This window comes from Podarcis pityusensis (assembly GCF_964106645.2).
Source record: "Podarcis pityusensis genome assembly, chromosome: 15".
Lineage (NCBI taxonomy): Eukaryota > Metazoa > Chordata > Lepidosauria > Squamata > Lacertidae > Podarcis > Podarcis pityusensis.
Window position 1 is genome coordinate 15,002,661 of NC_138040.1, and position 15,397 is coordinate 15,018,057.

Genomic DNA, 15,397 nt, shown 5'->3' on the forward strand with positions numbered 1-15,397 from the left:
TAATAATATTTATACCCCACCCATCTGGCTGGGCTTCCCCAGCCACTCTGGGCGGCTTCCAACAAAATATTAAAATACAGTAATGCATCAAACATTAAAAGCTTCCCTAAACAGGGCTGACTTTAGATGTCTTCTAAAAGTCTGGTAGTTGTTGTTCTCTTTGACATCTGGTGGGAGGGCGTTCTACAGGGCGGTTCCACTACCAAGAAGGCCCTCTGCCTGGTTCCCTGTAACTTGGCTTCTTGCAGTGAGGGAACCACCAGAAGGCCCTCGGCATTAGACCTCAGTCTAGAACGATGGGGGTGGAGACGCTCCTTCAGATATACTGGACCGAGGCCGTTTAGGAAATGAAAAGGGGGGGGGAATGAAACTTTGTGAGCTCCGTACATGTGTGTCTACAATACACTTAGCACATGATCAGAGGCACTCTTCCCCATATTATTATTGCATTTATATCTGGCCTTTTCCTCCAAGGAACTCAAAGTGGTATGCGTGGTTCTCCTGTTTAATCCCCACACAACAACCCTGTGAGGTAGGACAGGCTGAGAGGCAAGGTCACAAATAGTGAACTTCATGACTGATTAGGGATTTGAACCCTGGTCTCCCAGCACTCTTAACAGCTACACCGCCACTGGCTCTATGCAATGTGATGCAATATTATTATTATTATTATTCCCATTCCATCCCAAATACTGAATGCAGGTTCTCAAACAAAAGGCTCTCGCAAATGGCAATCTCGACAGTTGAACCAGGACGTGAATTGGCAATATATGCCCGTTCCTTGTTTTCCTGCAGAGGGTGGCTTAAACCTGCTTCGTTTCAGCCGGGACAAGGAAGAGAAGCAGCCCTTGGCCACCTTTTGCTGGTGTGTTCCTAGATGAGAGTGGGTTGAGCAAGCTTCTGTTTATATCCGCCTGTTCCTTGCGCAGGGAGCGTGATGGATGATGGCTCCCACACCCTCCTCCTTGGATCAGCACACTTGCATGAGGCAATCATTGCAAGGAGGACACTGCGGAGCTGGGGGTGGGGAGAGAGAGGCAGGTGGAGCTGGGAATCCTCAGCAGAAACAGAAGCAGGGCGGAGTGGTTTGGGGAGCGAAATGGCCCAGCGCCTTGTTCACTCACATTTCTTTGGGGCGGGGTGTCCATACATACATCATCAGTGCCAGGAATTATTTGGGGGGGAGAGGGGAGCTGAGCAAGGGAGCCTTAATCAGGTTCCCCACCCCCACCCCCAATCGTAGAATTGTAGAGATGGAAGGGTCCCCCAAAGGTCATCCAGTCTAACCCCCTCTCTCACACACACAAAGCTGCACAACTGCCCAGAGGGCAGCACCTGTTTCCCCGGTCTAATTAATATCCCTTCCAAACATTTAACACCATGTTGTTGACATTTAACAGGTAATAAAGGACGATCACTCTTAAATCAATAAGCACTTTGTGACAAATAAGTAACAGGATTTAAGTGCTTTTTGAAAAAAACGAATACTCAGATTTCCCACCCGCTTTACAAATATCCACTCTGGTGAATTGGATCCTCCCCATCCATCTCAGCTCCACCACAAATTACTGCTCATAGTGGGACAAATGTACAATAAAGCACTATATCCCTAGTAGTTACGGTGACCATTATCCTAGTTCACAGAGGATAGTCCTCTCTTTGAAGGTGTCCTCTATTTGAGTCAGGGACGTCCAGGCCCAGTCCTGTTTAAAGATACAGAACCCTAAGAGCAGGTGGGGAGAAGTTGATGGAGATACCCACCCCGAACGTAAGAAGAGCTTGCTGGATCAGGCCAATGGCTCCCCCAGTCCAGCATCTTGTTCTCAGAGCCTGTGCCTGTGGGAAACCAGCAAGCAGGATCTGTGGCTCCCAGCAACTGGTATTCAGAAGAATTTCTGCCTCCAACCATGGAGGCAGAGCAGAACCATCATGGCTAGCAGCCAAGGATAGCCCTCTTCTCCATGAATTTGTCTAAGCTTATAATAATAATAATAATAATAATAATAATAATAATAATAATATTAAATTTTATTTATACCCTACCCTCCCCAGCCAGAGCTGAGCTCAGGGCAGCTAACACCAATAAAATTTCAGTAAAAACATAATAAGAAAAAATAAAAAGAACAATTTAAAATGCAGCCTCATTTTAAAAGTCAAAACCACAAGGGGAGGGAAACATAAGGGTCAGACTCAGTCCAAACCAAAGGCCAGGTGCAACAGCTCTGTCTTGCAGGCCCTGCAGAAAGATGTCAAGTCCTGCAGGGCCCTAGTCTCTTGTGATAGAGGATTACACCAAGTCGGGGCCAGTACTGAAAAGGCCCTGGCCCTAGTTAAGACCAACCTAACCATCTTGTGACTTGGGACCTCCAAAATATTGTCATTTGTGGACCTTAAGGTCCTCTGCGGGGCATACCAGGTGTTATGTACTGAAGTTCTCACCCTGGGCCAGCAGGAGGATACTGTAGACAGTTATGCAAATGAAGGATCGAAAAGTGACGTTCAGTGATTGGATAGTATGCAAATGAAGGATCGAAAAGTGACATTCAGTGATTGGATAGTTTTAGAAAAAGGCAACAGTTGCATTGTTCTGGAGCTCTATATAAGCAGGCTGACTGAGCTCCTCAGCCTAGTTCTTTTCTGGCATCTGAATAAAGAAGAGCTGTAGGTACGAGGGTCCTAGGCTGCACAGAGCTTTAAAGGTCAAAACCAGCACCTTAAACCTGACCCTGTACTCCACCGGGAGCCAGTGCAGTTGGTAAAGCACTGGATGAATGTGATCCCGCGGCAAGGACCCTGTAAGGAGACTCGCATTCTGCACCCACTGGAGTTTCTAGGTCAGCCTCATGGGCAGCCCCGCGTAGAGCGAGTTACAATAATCAAGCCTGGAGATGTCCGTTACAAGAAGGATTTACAGTGAGCACCACCTGGGCAACAGACCAAGCAGGTACACAGCACATCAGCTGGGCACAGGTCTTCCCCACTAGAGTGAGAGGGGTGGTATTTCTATTGAAATCATAGTTGCCATTTCTAAACGTGCAGCAATTCTTACAAAGGAGGACATGCCGAATCCATGCAAATCCGAGTCTTCATGCTTGGCAAGGAGTCTGCAGTCGCCTACTGATGGGGCAGAAAGCTATTTGCAATTCTGCATGCAATTCAGAGTAGAGGAGCCAGAAGCTTACTAGCACTAGGAGTTGCCTGTCTGGGAAGCAGCTTAGGATGCCAGCAATCGTAGAATTGTAGAGTTGGAAGGGACCCAAAGGGTCATCCAGCCCAACCCCCTGCAATGCAAGAATCACAGCTAAAGAGGGAATTCGTAGGCTGCAGAGGTCAGTTTGCTCTTGTCTGCTCCAGTCTCAAACATCCAGGGGAGCGAACTGCACTCTGCCCTTCACGACACCGTGTTTGCTCTCAAAGCAGGCAGGGCACAGCGTGTTCCCAAAGACCTCACCCTCATCATAAAAGATCCAGTCCCTGGCTAAGCCCATTTAATGCCAATCGAAAGCTAGTAAAATGCTTCAAGACTGACTGGGAGGACTCCAGCTCAGGTTGGAAGACGGGCTTTCAGTTACTCACAGCAGATCTGTACATCCATAAAGCACATCCTACACATGTTGAAAGTTCATGGCTTCACCCAGAGAATCCTGGGAACTGTAGTTTGTTAAAGGCACTGGGAATTGTAGCTCTGTGGGGTGTAAACTATTGTTCACAGGATTTTTTTGGGGGGGGGAGTCTTGTGTTTTAAATGAGAATTCAATGGGCTTAAAATATATAGTGTGGGTCAGTTGTTCAGGGTTAGTAAGTGGCCAAAATGTCTGAAAAAAGTTTTCCTGAGAATTTCTCTTAAAGTCAAGCCCTTCCCTGGAGACTATTGGGTGACTTCAACTTCTCAGTCCTCTGGACAGAGTGGATCCACTCTCTCTGTGTGTGTGTGTGTGTGTGTGTGTGTGTGTAAGCAAAATTGATGAAGAGTCTAGGTAAAGGGACCCCTGACCATTAGGTCCAGTCGTGACCGACTCTGGGGTTGCGGCGCTCATCTCGCTTTATTGGCCGAGGGAGCCGGCGTACAGCTTCTGGGTCATGTGGCCAGCATGACTAAGCCGCTTCTGGCGAACCAGAGCAGAGCAATGGAAATGCCGTTTACCTTCCCGCCGGAGCGGTACCTATTTATCTACTTGCATTAAAGGGACCGAACAACGGGAGCTCACCCTGTCACAGGGATTCGAACCGCCGACCTTCTGATCGGCAAGTCCTAGGCTCTGTGGTTTAATGCACAGTGCCACCCGCGTCCCTGATGAAGAGTCTAGTGGTGCCCAAAAGACAAACAGTTTTTATGAAGGCATGAGCTTTCGTGTATAGAATCCGTAACACGGCTCCCCCCCCCCCAAAAAAAATATTGTTGAAGGTACCCCCCCATCACACACTTTTTATTCCTCTCTTCCTTAGCCTGTCGCTTTCTTCAAAGGTAGCACGGTTCAGCATTCCTCAGAAGGATTTTCTGAGAAATGTGCTGATCACCTTCTTCCCTTGGAGGGCAGGATGTTCAGTGTGAAATGTACACACACACACACACACACACACACCCCGTTCAGCCACCCATAAACAAGGCAGAGAATCTGGGCAGGCCGTTTTCGCCTAGCCGGGTTGCACTCTGCACATACTCAGCAAACCTCCGTTACTGCACACTTTTGTTAAGAGTGCTCCCCAGCAATCACTCTTCATCCCATGTGTTGCCTTCAAAATACAACAAGCACTTGGCTATCCTGCTCCAGTCTCTGCTTAGGAGCGCATGGGTGGTGCAGGAGTTGTGGCTTTGGCCAAAAGAGCAAAGGCATCTGTAGGGTGGGGGCTGCCATGTGGATGCACCCTAATAAACGCTCCGTACAGGCTAACGGCGGAAGACACAAGGACTGCTCTGTGCAACTGAGTGCAGAACAAAGAATGGGTTTGTGCGACCGTCACACCCCAAAGCACATGACCGATACCTGTGATACTGAGACAGGTGCAAGATACTTGGCCCATTGCCACCCTCTCTGTGCATGCCGCTTCAGTTTAACCCTTTCCTGGGCCCAGCAAGTCTTTCTAGGGAGAGCTGGGTGGTGCTGGCTGAGGGTTAGGCAATAGTGCAGGCTACAATGCGAGGAGGAGAAAGACATCCAGCCCCCATTCTGCCCCGCCTCACCGGATAAATACGGCACTGCCTTCTTTCCATAACCCAAAACACAACATGCTGTGGCTTACCCTGCCAGGTTGTTATTAAGAACAGAAGAAGAGTCCTGCTGGCCCATCAAGTCTAGCATCCACCAGATGCCTCATCTGGATCCGAGCATAAGAACCCTCTCCCACAGTGGTTTCCAGCAACTGGTATTCAGAAGCACACAATGAAGGTGGAACACAGCCATTGTGGTTATTCTCTGTTCCGTGGATGATTTCCCTGGTTTTGCAGTGAGTCAGATAGAAAAGGGAGGGGGGGGAGAACAGGGGGAAATTTAGCCATTTACCACCAGCACAGCTTGTCACTGGTTATACAGTCCTCTTGTGCGTAAAGTTGACAGTGTGATGCAATGCCCACAAGCTGTATCTCAGCTTGACCTACCTCCCACTGTTGTAAAGATAGGGAGTGGAACATGTATGGTCCCTGAGCTCCTTGGATGAAACATGGGATAAATATATAATAAATTACATGTGGCAGGCATTACGCAGTGGTTTGGGACAGGCACCTGGTGCATGCTCAGAGGCAAACTCATTGCTCTTCACATGCCACAATGTTTGTCATAGCTGAGTCTTGGCACAAATTAAGTCCTGGGAAGGGGAATGGCAGAGTTTTGCTCTGAGTTCATAGTTGGATGGGACCAAATGGCAATTCAATCAGTCCACCAATGCTCCACCCAATCCAAAGGCAAGGCAGTCATAACCAGCCCACACAGATCCATGTGGTCCCAACCACCAGTGTACAAGAAGTTGTTGCACCACAACATAGCTCCAGGTGACTTAAGGAAGCGAGCCAAGCAACGTTGTGAATGGGAAGATAAAAACATCCCTGACGGATCGGGCCCCAGAGGTCTCTCTGGTCCAGCAGCAGCCAAATACCTCCTGGGAGCTCACAAGCGATAAAAATGGCCATTGATTGCTCCTGTCGTCTGCCCTGCACATGCAGGCTTTGCTTTTCCATCAGCTTCGGCTCATGGCCTAGCTGTGCCCCTATCTGGACAGGGATAGCCTAACTTCCATCATGTGTGCTCTGGCAATTTATAGGTTAGATTACTAGAATGTGTTATATGTGGGGCTGCTTCTGAAGGTGGTTTGGAAACTTCAGCTGGATGCTTTCCAAACAGCCAGGTTGCTCTCCAGGGTAAAAGGGTTTGAGCATATACAGTCATACCTCATGTTACGTTTGCTTCATGTTACATTCTTTCAGGTTACGTCCCGTGGTGACCCGGAAGTACCGGAAAGGGTTACTTCCAGGTTTTGCCGCTCACGCATGCGCAGAAACGCAAAATGATGTCACGCGCATGCGTAGAAGTGACAAATCGCAAACCGCATGTGCACAGATGCGTCTCTGCGGGTTGTGTTCTTTTCATGTTGCAAATGGGCCTCCGGAACGGATCCCTTTCACAACTAGAGGTACCACTGTAGTGCCAATCCTGGCCTGGCTGCACTGGCTGCCAATTACTTTCCAAGCCCAATTCAAAATGAAGGTTTTGACCAATGAAACCTTAAATGGTTCAGGACAGCAATATGTCAAGGACCGCCTTTCCCCCTAAGGACCAACCCAGACCCTGTGATCATCATCTGAGGCCCTTCTTTGTGTGCCTCCTTTGTGGCAACATGAGACTGGGCCTTTTCTGCATGGGTCTTTTTAACAGGAACACAGGAAGCTGCCTCATACTGAGTCAGGCCATTGGTCCATTTAGCTCAGCATTACCTACGCACTGACTGGCAGCAGCTTTCCGGGATTTGAGGCAGGGAGTGTTTCCCAGACCTAGCAAGCGATGCTGTTGAGGACTGAACTTGCGACCTTCTGCCTATAAAGCAGATGCTCTATAGGTAAGCTACAATCTCACTGTCATCAATTTAGCTTGGTATTGTCTACACTGGCTGGCAGCAGCTCTTTAGGGTTTCAGACAAGGGGACATTCCCAGTAATGCTTGGAGATACTGGGGACTAAACCTCCTTCTGCTTGAAAAGCAGATGCTCTACCACTCTGGTAGCACTCTGACTTTCCTCCCTGAGAAGCCAAAGCTGGTCTTTCTTTCCACAAGTGTGGCTGTGTTGACACTTCTTCTGAGCTTACAGGAGGTTCAGGAGAGGAAGCACTTTCTGTTCTACTTTTTTTCTTATTTGGCTACCATCTACAAAATAAAACAAAACAGAGAAAAGCTGAGTGGCGGCACGTCATCTTGCTTGGAAATTGCTTCATTCCATCAGACAGTTTTGGGAAATGATTTACAACGAGCTTAAGAAAATGTTCATGTTAAGTTGTGGGTAGACATAGCAGACGACACAGCGATTTCTCCAAAGCAGCTCTTTATTTGTAAGCTGGAACAGAACTGAACAGCAAACAGCTCAGCCGGCCTGCTTTTATAGGCAGCCGGCTGTCAACATTGTAGCAACAACCCAGGGTTTCACGCCTAAAGTAACTGACGTGGACCTGAGTGAAAACTACATACACGATACACCTTTTGGCCAGGGTGAGCACTTCAATACATAACAGTTCAAATGCTCTTTCCCTAAACAGCCTGAAGCCTTCCTGCTAAGAATTATGGGTAACGAAATTCCAAAAGAGTTCAGGAAAGTCTTTATGTATGTTACAGTTGCTGCCAGAATTGTAATGGCAAAAGGCTGGAAGGGAGAGAATATCCCATCTAAATTAGACTGGCAACATAAATTAAGAGAGTACGCTGACCTGGCGAGACTATCAGCAAGGTTACAAGACGTTACAGATGAAAAATTTATCAGAGAGTGGGATGCATACAGAGTTTATCTAAAAGAACATTGTCAAAATATCAATCCGTTGGCAGGTTTTGATTGAACTTCGGTGTGTAAATAGGATAATTTTATAAAATTTAAAGTAAGTTGAACAACATGGAGAAAATAAAGTTAAGTGCATATTCAAGGAATCTAATTTGGGAACATAATGGGAAGATCGGAGGTCATATCAAATTAATTACAAAATCATGTACAAAGCAAGTACCAATTACGGAATGAATGTTTATTTTTTATTTTGTCTTTAACATCTATTGATCATTTTTGTTATACAGTTTACAATCAATAAAGCATTTGAAAACTTTTTTTTTTTAAAAAGGAAAATACTTCATTCCACACAAATCCACTCTCTACACACCCAGATCTGTGGGTTGCTGCTTCTCAGTACTGTCTGAACAGCACTTTGTACATGCTTGGTTGCACTGCTTGTCATAACACCCTAGGTTTGGTCCTGTACGTGGAGGAAAAGTGGAGACTGAAAGCGATTGAAAGAGAGAGATTGAAAGAGGAGTAATAGGATGGCAAAGACCCTGGTATCCAGATCTGATATTTTTCTACACTCCTGCAAATCCTCTGGAGAGCTCTTTTGTTCTTTCCTTTGGAAAGGAAGAGCGTGAACTGCTTTAAATATGAAATTTCCTTGCCATTTCATTCACTACATACTGTGTGTGTGTGTAGATGTATGCACGTATATATATTAGGACCCACCCTATTTTTGTAATTTTGTTTTAAGCTGCTTTTAATATTGTGCAATATTGTGTTTTAATATTAATTTGTTTTAATTGTTGGAACTTGTCTTGGCGTTGGAGTCTTAGGGTACAACAACAACGCATATATAATGCGCTCTGCAAGCTTTTGAATTGTACAGCACTTTTCACGCATATATGTATAGATAAATGCCAGCTTCTGAATGACGCAACATTCTTCTATTTTAAATAGAAGAGGGGCGCTTCTCGATTCTGAAAACTGCAGATTACGGAGTCGCCAAACTGTATTAGATGCCCTCGCGCTGCTCTCTGGCTCCCCCTGGCGGCGCATGCCCGCATCCCTTCTCGAAGCGACACTAGGGAGCGGAGCCTCCACACAAAGCTAGAAGAGGCGGGACTGCTGCCTGCCACTCTTCTCTGTAACCGTGGCGACAGGCCGGAAGTGATTCCGTGGCCCCGCCCCCCCCCGCTTATTCGCCGCTGCCCTGTCTCCTTGGTGACCGCTAAACCCGCCCAAGGATGCTCCGCGCTCTCTCCTTCCCGAGTTTCCCGCCCCGCTGGTCCCGGCTCCATCCTTTTCGCCGCCGCCGCACAGGCCCGGCCCGGGAAAGGAAGGGCCTCGCCAGCCACGCCGTGACGTAAGCGCTCCGGGAGGGGGAGGTGAGGGCTGAAGGACGCGGCGAGGGGGGGAGAGAGCGGCTTTACGTTTCCCGAAATCCTCCGCGGGGGGCCTAGCCGCTGCTCGAAGCCTGCATTTGCCCGGATGTTGGGACCATAGAGTTGAAAAGCCTAGGTGGGCGCTGCGTGTCTCGTTGGCGCTCAGCTGTGGGCTGTAGGTTCCCGGATGGAGCCACCATTAGAGATGTGTGCGCTCCATATTTTTTTTCTGGATAGTCTCTATACAAGGAACTGAAGGACATCGCCCCCTCTTGGGCCGATGGAGGCAAGACACACGTTTTTCGTGCTTGAGCGCGAACGCACTCAGGGATAGGTATTAAAGGCTTATGCCAGGCATCCCCAAACTCGGCCCTCCAGATGTTTTGGGACTACAACTCCCATCATCCCTAGCTAACAGGACCAGTGATCACGGATGATAGGAAATGTAGTCCCGAAACATCTGGCGGGCCGAGTTTGGGGATGCCTGGCTTAGGAAATGGTGTGTTGCATAGAGAAAGCGGGTGCAGAAGACAGAAGCCCACTTTGCTTAAAATTTGCTTAAAACTACTCCACACTGCCTCCCATGGCAGCGAGTTCCATAGGTTATACGTGCTGCATGAATAAGTCCTTCATTTTTTCTTTCCTGAATCTTCCAGCATTTTGCTTCATTGGATGTCCACGAGTTCTAATGTAATGAGAGAGGGAGAAAAACTCTTTATCCATTTCCTCTATGCCATGCATAACTGTATAAACTTCTATCATGTCACCTCTTACTCACATTTTCTCCAAAATAATAAGTCCCAAATGCTGCAACCTTTTCTCATAGGGGAGTCGCTTCACCCCTTTGATAATCTTGGTTGCCCTTTTCTGAACTAGAAGACGTCAGAATAACCTGCCACAAGTTCAGACAAATTTAAAACATGATTGAGGAGCATCTGTGGCCCTTCCAGCTGTTGCTGGGCGGCAGCTCCCAGCAGCCCTGGCAGCCAGTATGGCCAGTGGTCAGGCTTCATGAGAGATGGGGTCCAGCAACATCCGAAGAGCCACAAGTTTAGTCTAGGATGACTAAATTTGCTCTTATCTAAGCAGAGCTCTTTTTAGAGTCCTATACAGTGGTACCTCGGGTTAAGTACTTAATTCCTTCCTGAGGTCCGTACTTAACCTGAAACTGTTCTTAACCTGAAGCACCACTTTAGCTAATGGGGCCTCCCGCTGTTGCCGCGCCGCCGGAGCCCGATTTCTGTTCTCATCCTGAAGCAAAGTTCTTAACCTGAAGCACTATTTCTGGGTTAGCGGAGTCTGTAACCTGAAGCGTATGTAACCTGAGGTACTACTGTACCAATGGTGGAGTTTTTCACCCTGTAGCTGTTTGCTGACACTTGTAGCAAAGTCCAGACATCCCTTTCTTGGAAGGAAGTGTTAATGGTTTCAGAACTCACAGAGTTAAAGAGTTCTGGTGACGTCTCTTTCCTGAGGCGTGGTTAGAAACACTTAAGGGAGGGGTTTGACTCCGTGTGTTTCAGTCTGACTCTCGGACGCCATGCGAAAGGGAGAATGTGTCAGTTCTCGCCAGGTCTGAATTTATGATGTTATTCTTCATGATTAAAGGCTACTAGAGATAAGGACGGACTGTCTCTGGACTGATTTATTCCACACGTGCTGCATTTTGCTTCTCACCGCTGTGTTTCGCTCTGCTACCGGCAAGAGAAAGAGGCCTGAGGAGGATTTTTGCAGGAGGCACGGATAGCTTGCAGAGTTTCGCAACGGAAGTGGTGCCAGGCTCCATGTTCAGTCTCTGTGTACCCTCTTGTCCGGTGTAATCCGAACAGGAAGGCCTTGAGGCTTTTTCCTTCACATGATCTCTCTTTCACCTCTGTTTGCAGCCCAGTGCCCGTATCGTATGCAGTGTTTGATGGACCCTCTCCCGAGCCCCCGCTCGTTTTCCTACATGGGCTGTTTGGAAGCAAGACTAACTTTGCATCCCTGGCCAAGAAACTGGTGCTCCAAACTGGCCGCAAGGTGAGTGAGAATTGGTTTTGGGCTACATTGGGGAGGTGATTGCTGCTGGTTTGCGCTTTGGTTTGCATGCAGAAGGCTCTAGGTTCAACCCCTGGCATCACCAGGTAGGGCTGAGAAGGACTCCTGCCTGAAACCCTGGAGACAGTGTTAGAAGCAAATATATAAGTTAGGTGCCAAATGGCACCTTAAACCTAAGTTATGGTCTGCACAACAGAATGTCTTGTTCACTAGGGGGTTGAACTAAATGACTCTCGTGGTCCCTTCCAAAACTACAATTCTATGATCCCAACTGCATTGCTTGACTATAGCTTGCTCTTACAACAATTCACTTGTCCTGGTATACAAGAAGGAGAAACACACACCATGGAAATGGTATTAGCTATGAACTAAGGCAGATATTTTTAAACTGGCCACAAACCTGGCACCCAGAAATCTCCTTGTAGTTGTGTTTGGACCCATGCCAGTAGCAAAACGTGCCTGGTGCCTGGAGGATTTTGAACACTGCTTGGAGAACTGCTACCAGTTGATGTGGAATAATACTGAGCTAGAGGAACCATTGCCCTGACTTAGTAGCATCTTTTTGCCACTGGACCGGGCCTGTTTGGGAGTCATTTTTATGTAGCCGGGTAGAAATCCTGGGTGCTCAGAAGCTGCGGGGCCCCCTCAAGATTTCGTATTGCATCATCCAGAGCCTATGCAAAGCCAACCTTGTGCCAACCCACTGCTGTCCCTCTTCTCCTGCCCAGTTAGGTGCTGACGGTGGACGCCCGTAACCACGGCGACAGCCCCCACAGCCCGCTCATGACGTATGAAGCCATGAGTGCCGACATCCACCTCCTCCTCCGCCAGCTGAACCTCAGCAGGTGTGTCTTGATCGGGCACAGCATGGGCGGCAAGACAGCCATGGTGATGGCGCTGCAGTGGGTAGGTGGAGTCTCTTGGTGGCCCTTCCTGTGTTCTGCTGCCGGATTCCTGCCGTGGGAGTGGGGCGGACAGTGGCTTAAGGAGCAAGCGCATCTCCTGGGCTAACTGGGAACTGGTGGTGGGGATGGTGGGGACCGGTAGCTCAGAGGTGGGGAAGGTATGGTCCACAGGCCTCCCTGCTTGTACCTGCACCTGACACTTTCTCTGACCCCTTGGCTCCTTTGTCTTTCCTCTGCACCCCAGCCAGAGTTGGTGGAGCGCCTGGTGTGTGTCGACATCAGTCCTAGCGAGACGACGGCCATTTCAGGCTTTCAGAACTTCATTGCTGCCATGAAGGCGGTGGACATCCCCCGAGGCATCCCTCGTTCCACCGCACGCCGGCTGGCAGAAGAGCAACTGCGCCCAGCCATTCAGGTAATGCCCCACCACCACAACCTCGGAGGTCCAACATCACATGGGCCAGACCCCAAGCCTCGTCGTTCTGACGACTTGGACAGAGAAAGGGAGAAAGCGAGGGCCACCAACCTAGATGAGTTTAAAAGAGATTTGGACAAATTCATGGAGGAGAGGCGTATCATGGCTACATGATGGCTGTACTCTGCCTCCACAGTTGGAACAGGGTGGGGTGGCCTTTATGCGATTCTTTGGGGGTTACAGTTTAATTTTGGTGGTGCTTTATTTTTTCAATTACATTTTTACATTTGGTTGTTAGACCTTATTATAAATTACAAGGCAGGTGTTTAGCTTTATTTAACTTTTCTTAACAAGAAGTTTTCATTAACTTACTGATTATTTACATTTTGTTAAATTTCCTAACCCGTTAATCTCAACAAGTCTGCTCTTAGCAAGGCTTAGTTGGGCACAGCTCCAGCTAACTGCAGTATATGAACCGTAACTTGAAAGAAAGGGACGTGGGTGGCGCTGTGATCTAAACCACAGATCCTAGGGCTTGCCGATCAGAAGGTCAGCAGTTCGAATCCCCGCAACAGGGTGAGCTCCCATTGTTCGGTCCCAGCTCCTGCCCACCTATCAGTTTGAAAGCACGTCAAAGTGCAAGTAGATATATAGGTACCACTCCAGCGGGAAGGTAAACGGCGTTTCCGTGCGCTGCTCTGGTTCGCCAGAAGTAGCTTAGTCATGCCGGCCACATGACCCGGAAGCTGTCTGCAGACAAACGCCGGCTCCCCCGGCCTATAGAGCAAGATGAGTGCACAACCCTAGAGTCGTCTGTGACTGGACCTAACGGTCAGGGGTACCTTTAACTTGAAAGATACTGCGCTTGAGCTTGCTTTCCCCTCCTCCCTCCCCTTCCTTTATCCATGTGCGCTGTGTCTTTTTTCAGTTATGAGCCCGGGGACAAGAACTGTCTTAGCAATATATTTTGTTAGTAGCTCTGAGAGTTCTTTTTAACAGAATACCATAGATAAAAAATAGTTCAGTGATGTCTACAGTGATGGACAGCAACGCTCAAGGGTTTCAGGCAGGAACATACCCAGTCCTACTGGTAGATGCTGGGGATTGAACCTGGGGCCTTCTGTGTGCAAGGCAGTCACTCTACCACTGAGCTACGGCCATTCCTCTGGCATACCTCGGGGGTTGGGGCAGGGGTTTCTGGGGCACAGTCGAAAGGGGACTTGCAAATCCTGACCCCAGATTCCATGCTTACAAGGTATGTTTGCACACAGTGCCTGTTGCTGGGTCCTGTATTTCCCCACGAGCCCCTTCCATCTTCTTTGCTCAGGAGCCAACCATCCGCCAGTTTCTGCTCACCAACCTGGTGTACGCCGAGGACCGGTTTGTGTGGCGCGTGAACTTGGATGCCATTTCCCAGCATCTGGGCGAACTGATGGGCTTCCCTCCTTTCCAGGTGGACTACCCAGGGCTTACTCTCTTTCTCGGGGGCTCCAAGTCCGGCTATATCAGGTGAGCTGTCGCCAGCAGAGGGGTCTGCACCATCTCCTGCGCAAACCCTTTGGAGAGTTGAAGGGTCCCTGCTGTGTCCCCTTCTCAGTGTAACATGAAGCAAAATCTGATACCCAAACTGCCTTGTTTCCTTTCCCCATCCCTCTGGCTGAGCTTTGCTTTCCCTCCCCTTCTCTGCAGCTCTGACGACTACCCTGAGATCGACCGGCTTTTCCCGGAGGCAGAGATCCAGTACGTCCCTGACGCTGGACACTGGGTTCACGCGGATCAGCCCCAAGAGTTCATTGCTGCCATTTGCAACTTCCTTCGCTTTCTTCCGCTGTAGAGTTTCCAGCTGGCCTCCCAGAACAGGAAAGACAAGCAGGTCCCTCTCCTGACACTAGTCAGGATACCCCTCCTTTTTTGCCAACTTTTCTCCTGTGAACGGCTCCCGTTCTCCAGAACTGGCTTCCCCAACTCAAGACTGGCACGTGCTCTTTGTTAAGAGCCCTCCTTCCCCCTCCACGGAGGCCTGCATAGCTGCCATGTGGAAATCCTGCGAATATGACCCCACTGGTGGCTGGGATGCCACTTAACTCCATGGGGCTCCTTCACTGTACAGTATTTAATATTAAATAAAACGGTGTTTCATTTTAAATGGGTGATCTTTGGCCTTCCAGAGAGCCAGGAGAGAAAGAAACAGCCAACAAGGCATCTGATCCAGAGAGGAGAGGGAGCCTGGTGAGTTCTAGTGTAAGGCGATAATATTGGTTTATTGTCCCAAACTGGTTTGAGGTCCAGATTATGATAACAGTTTTGTAATTTCTGGCCTGGCAATATATGGCAAACCGTGTGTGTGTGTGTACTATGCAAAAATCACAATGTAGGAAAAAAACCATGAAGCCAGCGAATGCCTCTACATAGCTCCATCCTTATTTCAGACATTGTGACATATTGGTATGTTGCTTTTTCCTTGCTTTAATGTGTCCTTGGTGATGCCTCTTGTTTGCTTGGACGGAGGAGGGAAAGGGGTCTGAGTGTGCAGAAGCCTCTTGACTTCTGCATGGCTGGAATGCATCCTGTTCTACAAAGGTAGACTCCACACCTATTGTTCCACCCAGTACTGGCATGCGCTCTGCCCCCTGCCAGATGGTTGCCCACAAAAGAATGTGGCCCCCATCAAGATGAACGAGCTTGTAATA

The 15,397-nt window shown here is 48.6% G+C and overlaps 1 protein-coding gene across 2 annotated transcripts; it reads left to right on the forward strand.

Moving 5' to 3' along the window:
- Nucleotides 1–9,156: 9,156 nt before the first annotated feature.
- On the forward strand, nucleotides 9,157–14,853 carry ABHD11 (abhydrolase domain containing 11). 2 transcript variants are annotated; one of them, XM_080984042.1, is made up of 6 exons: nucleotides 9,157–9,331; nucleotides 11,234–11,369; nucleotides 12,120–12,293; nucleotides 12,537–12,707; nucleotides 14,161–14,216; nucleotides 14,397–14,853. In XM_080984042.1, exons 1-6 carry the CDS (start codon nucleotides 9,213–9,215, stop codon nucleotides 14,539–14,541), a joined length of 801 nt encoding a protein of 266 aa, XP_080840168.1. In that variant the 5' UTR covers nucleotides 9,157–9,212; the 3' UTR covers nucleotides 14,542–14,853. The 2 variants fall into 2 exon arrangements, with proteins under 2 accessions (XP_080840168.1, XP_080840167.1); XM_080984041.1 differs by having other exon boundaries at nucleotides 9,160–9,331; nucleotides 14,035–14,216.
- Nucleotides 14,854–15,397: the final 544 nt, after the last annotated feature.